General features: G+C 35.6%; 1 protein-coding gene across 1 annotated transcript in view; it reads right to left on the bottom strand.

The window, feature by feature from the left end:
• SPATA17 (spermatogenesis associated 17) overlaps positions 1-13,135 on the bottom strand; it is an 86,986-nt gene that overhangs the window by 42,425 nt on the left and 31,426 nt on the right. The window contains exon 6 of the mRNA XM_063152219.1: positions 9,813-9,936. Coding sequence (XP_063008289.1) covers positions 9,813-9,936 — 124 coding nt within the window. The remainder of the gene's footprint in view (positions 1-9,812; positions 9,937-13,135) is intronic.

Here is a 13,135-nt window from a genome sequence, read left to right as displayed (position 1 = left end):
TTTATTGTTTAAATTTTCTCTTTAAGAAGTGCTATGCTGAATATGGGATAACATACAAATTATAAGAATCTCTGAAAGAAAGCTGCTTCTATAACCACCTTGAGTAAGTGGGAATTAAAGATCTTAGTCTAAAAAATAATCTCTGAAGGTGAATTTATTCTTCTGTGTCTCAATAACTGCCTGTAAACACACAAACAGTATTGAGGCTACAATAATGTATCTTGTGAGAAGTTTTCAGAGCCTTAAAACACATACCTACATGTGTGATATTACTTACATCCTTAAAATTATAATTCCATCCATTGTCACAATGGATTTTTTTTCTACAAAAAATCTACTTGCAATTCACTCCTTTTCTAACTGGATTGAGAAAAAATCCTTATAATTATACCACTTAGACTCTTCTAATTTGTAACATCAGAAGTTACCTGCAACATATCAGAAGAGAGGAGAAGCTCTTTGTATCAGGTAAAGATGGAAATCATATGGAGATTTCCTTTGTCAAGGACATAATTGCTAAATAGAGAATTGTTTTACTTCTCAAAACTGCATAGGTGCAACCAAAACAATGTAACATTCTTTTCCTTGTGCCTTATGTCTCTTGCATTGTGCTTACATGTGAGTATTCCCTCACAGACATATATGCTGACAGATTTATTAAACAGTAAATCTATGGGATTAAGCAATGAGTAAAAACTCAGAATGTGGTAGAATGTTTAACAAAGCAGCCTGCAATCAGACCAATAAACAATGAGGGGAAGGTTTAATGAACAGTTGTAGTATTGTATAGGGAAAGAATAATCAGGGAACAGAAGCATGTTAGCCTGATTACTAAAGGTAGTCAGAAATTAGTAGAAAAGACTGAAATAATCAGAAAAAACCCCAAAGATGAGGACTTTATTAAAAGATTGCTGAAATGGAAAAAGTGAAAAAAAAGCAAACAACAGATAGAGGGAGATGTACAGTGTTTGTGATGTCCCTTGCAGGACAGACACAATTCCCAAATTAACAGTATATATTAGATACTAAACAAAAGCATGGAATATTGAATAAACAGTGGAAGCAATGAAAGAACTTTACCATTATGCTATTCTGTTGCCTAAGAGCTGAAAAACAAAAGAACTGCTGTGAGCATCACTCATCTTGAAGTCTCATTAAAGCAAGGATACCATCAGCGCCACTTCTTAATCAACAGGAAGGTTTGCTGTTGAGACATGCATGGTATTTTATCTTCATGACTTCTCCCACGCCATTCCTAACCTCTCTCTTATGCAATTATCTCTTACTTAGCATGTACTTCTCCTAATATAACAGGAGAAAAAATTACCTGAGCAAGACCATAGCTCACACCAACTTGGTTAAATACCAGATGAACTACTATGCATCAACAAAATTTACACCAGTAACTATTTCAAGAATGTCAGTGGAGTCCATCATTTCTGAATGTAGCTTTGTGAACTATTTAGCTGATGTTGTGCTGCACTGTGATTTCCTTGCAGTATAGATTCTTAAATGCTTTTACTAGTTTTTACCATATCCTACAAACAGCCAGCATTCAATATATAACTCATTCTTACCGGCTTTCTGACCCTGCAGCAATCCAACCCTTTTGCCACCCCAATTGACAGTAATACACAAAATGTGGTCATGTTTTTCTAAGACCTCAGCATGTACACTTTTTGATAGATCGCACAGCTTGTCCTTTAAACTCTGCCATTAATCCTACCCACAGGAATTGAGTACAAAGTTTGTTGTCTAGAAAAAATCCACACAAATAGGGATTAAGCAATTCAGATACCGAAAAAGACTGTTTGAATGCAGGGACCTTCTAGCTAGTGGATTTTTAAATTACTAAGGCTGAAATGCTCAATGCTATAATACACGGTAGATACAGAGATGTCACTTTGCTAAAATATCAAGCTTTGTGTGATATGGCTAGTAACAAGCTCTTCAGAAGAATCTCAGAAATATTGCCATATCTACTGGGACAAATCTTTAAAAACTAGGTTTTCATAGGATCAATCAGAAAACAACACTCAAACTTTACATTTTATTGTGTATTAAGCTCTTTCTAACGAGAGATTAATTTTTTGTGTAAGCTCTCATTTCTTTGAACAGTTAACCAGTTACGAAAAAAACTGAAATTATTTTATAGCAGGAAGCCTTTAGGAAAAATAGAGTTTACAATACCGTCACAGATAATGTTTGAAAGTTCATTCATGGACTATCTTTAAGGAATAGGAAGCGAGTATCTTGTTTTCTAGGTAGTGAGACAAAAGGAGAAATTATTGAGTTCTGTTGGAAATATTTTCACTTACCACTTGTGCTAGGCTGAGACTTCAGAGAAGAGTGAATGGGAGGGAAGTACTTTTCACTGACACTGGGAAGAAATACATCTGAAATAGTTCACATCCATGCATTTTGCATAGGAAATAGGTTATGGCATCAGCAGACAGCACTTCTTCCATCCTCTAACCACAGTTACCCATTTCTGGGCAAGAAAATTACCACACTTACAATCTTAGTTTTGGCTTTGACTGTACTTGTCCTCCCTAGAGAGATAACCACTATTTCCTGGAGAACAAAAATGTCTGAAAAGAATATGAGCAAAACTGGAAAATCTATGGAAGCTAAAAAGTTTGTCACTAAATTATTTTGGCTGTGGGAGCACCAAATGAATTCTGAAGGTGTATTTTGGCTTTCAGCTCTTTCCCTCTTTTTTATGTCACCATGATAGTGTGTTGAGTAGCAGAATTACAGTTCTGTGTTCTCAAGATTAGTTATCCCAAAGGGCAAGAGCTGGACTCAGATTCTAAGAGAATGAGAGATTTTTGATTGTGCAAATCACTTAAAGGTCATTTTTGGAATTTTGAGCTGGCATTCAGGTACAATGTCTTCCAGAATCACAAACAGCTCAGTTTCTGTCTTCTTTCAGTTTACCTTACTTTGTCCTTTTTCTGAGAGAAATGTTAAGCAACACGAACTGAGATCCCTTCCAAGTGAACTGAGATGGTGTGGACAGTGCCCCATGAGGTACAAGATTGGAATGATTTTCCTGGAGTGAATGCCTGTGAATAGACTGATACATCTGGCTTCCAATGGGAAGTGAATACATGAGGAAAGCTTGCTAATTGAACATACCTGTCACAAGTACTGTCAGAAGGATATAATGCAAATTGTGAACCCTTTGGAAATCATATTTTATAAAAACAGAATACTGCAGCATGAAGTGCCTCACATACAACTCCAATTTAAATGTAGCTGCAAGCCTGCCGGAGAACTAAGAAAGCTCATCCTCTTTAATTTAAATAGGATTTTTCATGGTACAAGCTTTGGAAAGTACTCAGAAACATCTGACTACTTGGCAGAGAAATGATGAGTGGATATTAAACACCCATGGATAGGTAGGGATGTTCATTGATTGGGGCACCTAGAATAAAAAAAAAATTGACTATTTTAGTTCATCTTCAAGATGTATTAGTACTTATAATGAATGATAATTTCATCCCCTGAATGTTTTAGAGACAGGATAATAAAATTACAACAGTAAAGAGGGAGGAAATAAAATGTAAAAGGTAAGAGCTAATTCATTCTTCATGCTAGCTCAGTCCTTGGCCTTTCCTGAACAGACACTGCCAATAGTAACAAATTATGTATAATCATTTTGTGATGTGGACTGTTCACTCGGGACTAAGCTCAAATGACCAAACTTGCAGCCTTGTCTCTTAAACTGTGGATCTGGAGATCAAAGGCTAGGGCTTTATCCACTGAGTCCTCACCCTTATAAGAATAAAACTGCCAGCTGTCCAGAGACAGAGTGGATGTCAAACAGTGTCATTTCAGACCAATTGTTTTTCAAGTTCTTACAGGACAGCACATTAGGTTAGAGGCATATTAATCAGTTGTGTCTCCTGAATATTCATTAACCTGCTCCATGAAGGATTTTGTGGCCTTTTTTCTTTCTCACTTAGAACATGAGACATTTAGACCTGAATAAGTGCAGTAACTTCAGCAGAATTAACTCCTGATTTCCAGTAATGTGAAAAGAGGACAAAGGCAGTCAGCATAATGCTTATGAATTGCCATCTCTGTTGACAGGAAAAATTCAATATATGACTACTTTGGCATTGAATAGAATTTGAATTTAAAATATTTTACTCTAGGAACTGACAAATGCTAAAAAAATATGGAAACAATTGATAAAAGTGGTATTTTGAGTTCTACAATAAATACAGAAAATCAAAATGAAACTGTTCTTAAAAACAAAGGAGATTTATATTCAAAATCCCTAACACAGAATCCAGAGAAGTTTGCTGAATGGTTCCCCTTAAGCTAAAATGGAATTGCTTGTGGAGGTACACAGAGAGAGTAAAAATGGAAAATTTTGGTTCTCATTGCTGATATTAGAACTTTTCACTGTTACTCCCTTGGAAGTAACTCATAGCAAACATTTCCTTCTTCCTCACAGAACATTATTCTTAAGGTCAGGGTTTGGGGCTTTTTTTTAATGTTTTATATAGTGCTAAACTATTAAAGGGGTACTTTCTCACATATTTATATCTCCCTGGAAAGGATCATCTCAGTCAAGACTAGTTTCATTCAAAATACTTTCTTATTTTACAGCATCAGCTATCATATCCTTACAAGTAATTCTTTACAAAGCATTATTTCAATGGCAATAAATGTGGGCCAGTATCAGCCACATACTACCCCTGACTCAACACACTGATGGTGACACACTCAAGCAGGCACTGAAAACCAAACTACTGTGATCCAAAAAGAGAACTCGTGTCTTGCCGCTAAAAGGAATGCCATGGTTTCTAAAACTTCTACAATGAAAAGGGCCTAGTATTACACATGGACTTTGTTGTTCCCTTGCAGGTCTAAATTACCAGGATCTTATGAGCAGTATCTGTTCACAAACTGCCCAAGGACATCAGGAAAAACTGTCACCTTGCTAAAGAGGGCTGAAAAGTGATGGACTTAAGTGTTGCTCAGAGTGGCAGAGGCAATCCCCAGAACCAGATGAAATTGTGGAGACAGAATAAAGCACTTCACAGTTGCATATTCTCCTGTGGCAGAATATCAGAGACAGCAAAGCTGTGAAATGAACATACATGAGCAAAACAACACTGCAAGCAGAATGAGTGAACCTGATCTTCCAAGGAAGCACAACTTGAGAGCTAGTGTTAGCGCCAGATTTCTTAACCCACTCTCCCTGTCTAGGTTATTCCTTCTCTTGGTATTAGGAGAGGCAGGAATTGAAGTAATATGGAGGCAAAAAAAAAAGCAGCTAAATATTACAAAAATAGAAAGTTGCACAGCTAAGAACTACAAGTCCTTCAACTACTGTTCCCTGTAAACTGAGAGAGTACTCTTGACAGTAATTATATTGCCCCATTGCTCCATCTTATTTCTCTACCCTAGGCCGTGCTGTTGGCCACTGTCAAAAATAGGATGCTTGGCAGAAAAGCCTTAAGTCTGATTCAGTCAGGTCTTCTAATTGGGCCAAGAGAAAGAAGATGCTATACAAAAGTCAAGAGTAGCCATACACACATAACAGCATGATTAATTTTCTAAGGTCTCAATAGTTAAAGCATTCAGACAGAACAGAAGCTCCCAGAGAATGGAGGAGCAGCATTAGCTCATCTACTCTCAGCATGATTTATCCCAGAGCAGGAGGTGCAGCCTTAGAAGAAAGGCTGTGACTCAGTCTACCAGCCACAGCAATGATAAGCTTAAGCGATGCATGTATAACATCCCACTATGAACAATGTACAAGTATGTTCTTCAATTGTGTGACAAAGCTTTCAAGTTTTTGCAGATCAAAAGAAATTTGGCTTCCTGGACTAATTGTACATTTATTTTGTGTGACAAAAAGTAATTGTGTTTATCTGTTTAGAAACAAAAGAAAAGAGAAAAGAGAATTAAAACTCTTTTACATCACCAGTACTGTTTGCTATACAGTAAAAAACTATAAAGGGGAAAACTCTGTTGCTCTGCTGATTCTCCAATCCTCTCCTAAGTGACAGGAGAAAATGTAATAGCAGAAGGCCTTTTCAGCTGTGGCACTTGGAACACAGTTTCCACAGGGCTCTTCTCCTGAACTCAGTACTTCACAGGACACAACTTCTGCTCCGTATTTCAGTTACCTCTGGCTTCTGCTCCCCGTCCCACTGTGGACTTGCAGGTGCTGATGCACCTGCTCCCACTCACAGAATCACCTCAGCATCACCTCAGCTTGCTCTGTCAGCAGATACTGAAAACAACACAGGTCTGCATGCTAGCTTGATACTGGATCTCTGGATTCAGACTGTCATACTCCTGACTCTCATCACATTGTAAGACAAAAACCAACTTCAAAATTTCTTGAAAGGCTGAAAATATCAACGACAGGAATCATGCAACCACATATTTCAACACAAGTGGGCTCTTCATCCCCATCTCTGCAAAGTGCCATGAATGTATTCAGTGCTTTTCTCTGTCATTGACTTTAAAGGTCATTTGTCAGCACTTGGCAGGGGATGGCCCTCACTACAAATGTTGGCCTTGAAAATATGACAAAGAGCAGAAGTAAGAACCTGTTCAATTATAGTGAAGGTTGTTAATACAGAAAAAAGAACTACAAGGATATAGAATAATAATCTGCATAGGTAAACATGTTTATAATGGAAAACCACATTTAATAAGTAGTTTATTTATTAATGACATATAATAAGTAGTTAATTTATTAATGAGTTTGGAAAAAAAAAGGGATCATTACCACTGTAGTGGAAATAGCATACTGTGATTCTGGACTAATAAGAAAAACTTAATTATTTTAGGTTTCATGTGTCAATAAGAAATCACAACTCAGTTCATGATAAAACAGGTAAAAATGATGAAAACAAATTTTTTTACTGGTAGGAAATTATGAGATATATTCTTAACAAAGACTTTTTTTATTATGTTCATCATAAAGTCAAAATTTATCAGCCTGATAAGGTAAAAAACACATAAGAAAAGGATTGAGTTATACAAAAAACTTAAAACCAGAAATACAGAGAATCCTATTTTTAAAATTGAATTTGGTTTGGAAGTCACAAAGTTGAATTATTCCTTGCTCTATTTTACATAGGAATCTCTTGCACTAAGCAACCCGAAAGTGGGTTTTCTTTAGAAAGTAACAGTTTATGAAAGAAATAAATTCTTGAATAACAACTTAACTCATGAAAAGGACAAAACACTAAATTAATCATAGGCCATGCTATTGCATCCACACCAGACATCCCTGTACATTCCCGACATTCACATTCTTCAGCTTTACTTCTTGAAAGTAAAACAATGTTAGCAATTAGGAATGGGCACACCTTGTATATAGATAAAGATATAGACATAGATATAGATAAAGATATAGATATGGATATACAGATATATAAACATACTTCTGAGATGTTGTTGTGGGCTTCAGCTTGGGAGGGAAGAATGAAAACTGACATGGCTTTCTTAACAAAAATTGAGGAGCAACAACTCCTTAATTATTTTCTGTCAATAAGTAAGCGCCCTTTTCTCACCCTTTTTGCCTCTATTAAAACAAGAATATTCCAAACTGTAAGACATATTTGAAACAATTATTGCAAATAGAGATTTTTCAATGCTGTCTATATAACCTGCCTGAACACCTGCAGCCTTGATGCATGAGGAGGCTCAGCTCCATCACTGAATCTCAGTGCATATGGCAGGAAGGGGAGGAGAAGCAAACTTTGGTAGGCCATCTCTATAGCTTACTGGGCTTTAGGGAATGCATGACTACAATAAATCCAGCTTATCAATGTCCTCTTTTCATTTGCTATGTATCCTGCTTACAAATGATATGTTTTCTTAACTCACTCAAAAGTGTTGACTTTTGCTGCCTGTTTCTACTGAGATGTGAATGGTCCTTGCTCAGTAATCCAATTAACTGTTCTTCAAAAGCAGCAAGATGTAGCTATAGCTAGGTCAGAAGACCAGACATTTAGAGAGCAAAATGTCAGGCACGAAGCATCAAACCAGTAAATTCTGCATGAAAATAATTTGCCCTGTATCTTATCAAGATATCAAATTCTACAACTATGTGGACTTCTGGAATACAGACTTTATAGTAAGTGGTTAACTTCAAATATATCTTTGATGATTTTCAAGTTGTCTGTAGGTGTCACATTGATGTACATTTACTTATGTTTTGAAATACTACCTGCAAAAGAAGACAGCTCTTGGAGTGCAGTTCTCTCATAAAGAAAAACTTCTGTGCGCTCTGAGTCTCAGTATGCACAAACCATCTCAGCAAGCAATACCAAGAATTTTTTTGTTCTGCTAGCTGAATTCTAATTCTGTCAAATTAGTAACTGAAATTCATCAGACCATAAGAGTTACTGCTGCCCTCTACCAGCAGTCCTCCATGGCTGAAATGAGGAATGCCATTCCTTTAAAAGTGTTACAGCTTGCTAAGCCTGTATCATTGAAGGTGAACTGAGCTTACTAAAATCTTACTAGACCACAAGTCACTCCATGTCTCCAACCTGACAATTTTTGTACTCCAGGTAAGCATATTAAATGCATGTGTTTATATAAATTGCACTGTTCAAAATAAGAATTCTCAATTTTCTACAGTTTAAAACAATATAAAACGCTGTACAGGTTATTCTTAATATCCTAGATCTACATGTGGAAAAATAAATTATAGTGAGCTAATTTCAGTCATTAACTAGCTTCCTTGTCTAATAGCCATTAAGAAAACTTTTTATGCTATTTTTTAATTATATTATGCTATGCCTTAAAAACAAACAAAACTTAAACATAATTTACACATCAAGTTTTCATAACTGAGATCTAGTTAATCAAACCACATTTCTATCTACAGAATATATCACAAATAATTCTCAAACAGAAGGGAAGACTAAATATTTTGTCATTAAGTGTAATAGTATTTTTCCTGCATTCTTTAGGATTAGCAGTTGTTAAACACAGATTATGATTAACAACTTTAAAAAAGCAAGCATTAAGTTCATACTAATATTTCATGTTAATTTCATATCTGTACAAAGAACAATCAGCCACCAAACACTTATGGAGACAAAATCCTTCTGTGAAAGTTTACAAGAGGGGACAAAAAAAAAGGCAAACCCACAAGCTTTACCAATCATATCAAATTTATATTAGATATATCTACTGGTATGTTTACCTGTCTGTTTAAAGCAGCTTCCATAAGAAAGTTTGGAATAATATACCAGTAATACTGATACAAAATGAATTAATAATAATATTTAAGATGTATTAGACTTTTTTGAGTGAAAACAATCATGCTAAATAAGCTGATTCAGGGAGTAATAAGAAAAGCTTTAACTGAAAACCCACATTTACAATCTCTCCTAAAAACAAGCAGAACACTGCACCAACCTAAGCATTAGCTCAATTAAAAAAGGGGGAAAAAATGAAATCCCTTCTCAGCTTAATAACTTGTTAGTTCTTGACAAGTGCAACAACACAACAATAAGCCAGTCAAAATGAGTTTCTAAAGCGAGGTTATGCCCTTCATGTTGTGTTATCACAGTGGCAGATCAAACTGCTGACTTGGACTCTTTCTGCCAGCAGTGCTGATGCTGCCTCTATGAGCTACTGTCACAGAATAGTCATGGTACCTGCTCTTGCCTATAGAAAAGCACTAAATTGAACTCGAAGTAGTGTCTTTGTGATATCTTTTCAACAAGTCATGTCCCATTCAGCCTGCTAGTTTATCTCTGTCAGGCTGGGGGCCCAAGTGGTTTGCATGAGCTGTCAGGGACAGGTCTACCAACCTGCTTAGTGCTAAGGAGGTAATGCATCTTTCGGGCTTGGTATTTCTTTTCCTTTTCTTTCTTTTCCAGGTCTTTCATTTTCTCTTCATTTTCTTTCATATCTGCAAATTCTTGAAGTTCATACCTGTAATACAATAAGTCTGCTAACTATATTATAACAACAAAAGACATGCTAGTCTTTTATTTTACTTTAACCCTTTCATAGCTTCACAGTGTTTTGTTCTTATATATTGGCAGTATACTGACACCACTGGAATGTAAAATTACTGTTCTTTCAGTTCCACGGCAGTAGGATATTACATGGATACAACTAAGAAGAAACAGGATTAAAAGGATCAAAATTAGGAGCAGTATATAAGTTCACATTGCTTACAGCTTGATGAAATAGTATTCATGTAAGTCCTTTATTTGCCTTTAAGTGTCATCTTACTTTGAATTTCTCTAAGTGGAAGCTATTATAATATGAATATGGGTTGTTCACTTACGTTTCAACTAGTGCCTTGCAACACCTCCTGATCTGCAGACAGGGGAGATTTTATGGAATGGGAGAGGATAGCAGACATGGGATAGGAGATGATATTCACTCCTGGATCCTTGAGTAAGGCTGAGAAAAAATGGCACAGAGGAAAATGGGATGGGAACCTTTCATGCACTCAATGTCCTTAGGAGGAGTTTCCATGGCATTGGGCTCCTTGCACAGGTAATTTCTGCTCTGGTTTGATGGGAGCTGTAGAGGCCACCGCAAGAGCCAGGAACTGAACTGCTTCATGAAGCCCTTCACAACAGAGGTGTGCAAACACACAGAGCCGTCTAAATGTGTGAGTCTGTGCAGAAAACCCACTCAACATAAAAGAAATATGGAACTATACCCAACACCAGGTTTCAAAGAATGGAGAAAATTCATTATTTCAACTGAATGTTTACAGGAAAACTTGACCAGAGAATGGGCATAGATTTCCAAATCGATGGTGGTTTTTTTTTGTTTTTTTTTCACAGAGCCAGGCTTGCCATAAATTATGCAAACAGCAGAGTGAATTAATGTTCTATAAGAAACAAAATTCTGTGCTATTGTGCACAGTGCACGTGTATAGCATTTTGTGACCCAGTTAAAAAGGGTTAGTTTGATTAACATTTGTTGATTTTGTTATTACAAAATGGCTAGTTCAAATTAACCTGTGTGCCAAAGAAACCAAGCATATTTAGTCAAGCATTTAGATTGCTAAAAGGTTTAATTAGGTGAGTAAATTCTAGTCTCTATGTTTTCTAGTGTGTGTATATACAATAAAATAAAAAAACATTATTCACATAACTAAATATTCATAATTAAAATATTCCAGCAAAACAAATTATTTAGAAGTCCACATTAATAGTCTCAGTTGTTTCAATGAGTACCAAATAAGATACTGGGAGGATATGGGTCAAATCATGTCAAAATATGCACATGGGCAAGTTTGCTGATATGAATGTTCCCATGTAAAACTAATATTGCACCCAAAAGTCTTTTTTAAAGATTGTTACTCAGACTTACTTTTAGTATTTTAGTTATCTTTAAATTAGTTCATCAAAATATATGAAAGAGCAATAATTGGTTTACAAATATGAACACTTTGAAATCACATTCTCAAATACAAGTTGCAGTGTAGAAATTATATTTGTTTCATGCTATCTTTCAGGATTTTATCAATTAAAATAAGTAAAATATTAAGTAATTAAACATTTTATTTCAATTGTAAAAGAAAAATAGAATTAAAAGGAAATACAGATCAGAAAAGATGCACAGGTATTTTTGAATCTCTGAAAATATTTTTTGTAGCAGTTTACTGTTAAAGGCTGCTAATACAATATTTCATACAAGGTTACTTATGAAGCACACTGACGTTTAAAAATCACCATGCTATGCTTTTGCAGCAGTGTAATTTTTTTCCAACATAAGATTAAATTGCAAAATAAATGAATTACTTAGAGTGGCATGGCCCCCATTTTGCCACCCTTCTCTTGAAAATTGCTTATTAATATGAAAAAAGAAGTTGGAAAATAGCCTGTTTTACTTTATGCATAGCGTTCTGGGGCCTCAAAGCCTGCAGAGCCGGAGTAGCTGCACATTTTAGATTGTGTTGGCAAGCAGGGACGATGACCTTTCTGACCTGCATCTCAAGGCTATTATTAATCGCTAAGTAACCTGGTAAAGCCAAACAAATTTGTTTCCATTGAAAGGATCTCTATCTGTGTCTGAGAATTTGTGCTGTACCAAACAAACCTCATTAACTGTGTCCATTTTTGACAAAGAACTAGGAGTTGGAGAGATTGGCGACCTTTCTTTGTCCTCGAGGTACAGATTTCAGAGTCACTACATGTAGGTACATAAGCATTTTTTACTAGGAAACTCTTTGTTCTATATCCATCAATCACAAACAAATGAATAAATAGACAATACATATGGTCTCAACTTTGTTCTTTTATTTTATGCCTCTTTACCTTCAATGTCAGAGTGTATGATCTGTGGTTTACATATTTAATACTATTCCTTTTTGATTAAAGAGCCTTCTATTCAGCTTTAGTACCCCTATCTACAACTAGTGAAATAATAATCAACGTTCTTATATACTGAGGTACTTCTTCCTAACAGTGAATATGGAAGCTTTTTGATTTAGAACACAACTGGTGATAAAAACCCACAAATAATGTCAAAGATATAGATTTGTATTGCAGAAATAATGATAATGGGATGCAAAATGTTTCCCGTTGTCATCAGTGGGAATTTATCAGATTGCTTTGAATGAATTATTAATAATCATTACTTGCTCTAATTAAATGAAGTCTAAAATACCTGTTGAAGTTCCATGTAATTCATGATCTTTTTAGACAGCGCTTTCACGATGATCATTCCTGAATATCACATATCCTCAGTAATATTTGTACCATAATCCATGTAAAAGTCTGAGATTTTTTAAGCAGTTACAAATAATTTTCAGCATACTTTTGCAGCAGACACATTTTGTCAGTTGTTCTAAAATATCTCTATCAGGCACTATACTGCCCTGTACAGTTGTACAGAACATGCAGACGATTCTGTCACAGGGATAATAGCTCCCAGGATGATTCCCTCCTGAGAGGCAGTACAAAATAAGTGGTATGTAGCAGTTCAAACATTGCCTGACTAGAAACATAGATATTTTAGCATAAATATAGTTTCAAGCCATTTGAACCTGAAACTTTCAATTCTTTTACCATACTTTCAAGCATTTGAAAAGGAGCAACAAAAGCAAAGAATCTAAAGCAGTTAGATATGAATATACTATTTCACACATTAGCAGATTAATACT

This window comes from Melospiza melodia, chromosome 3, assembly GCF_035770615.1.
Source record: "Melospiza melodia melodia isolate bMelMel2 chromosome 3, bMelMel2.pri, whole genome shotgun sequence".
NCBI classification, from domain to species: domain Eukaryota; kingdom Metazoa; phylum Chordata; class Aves; order Passeriformes; family Passerellidae; genus Melospiza; species Melospiza melodia.
This window is presented reverse-complemented; position numbering and strand designations above follow the sequence as displayed.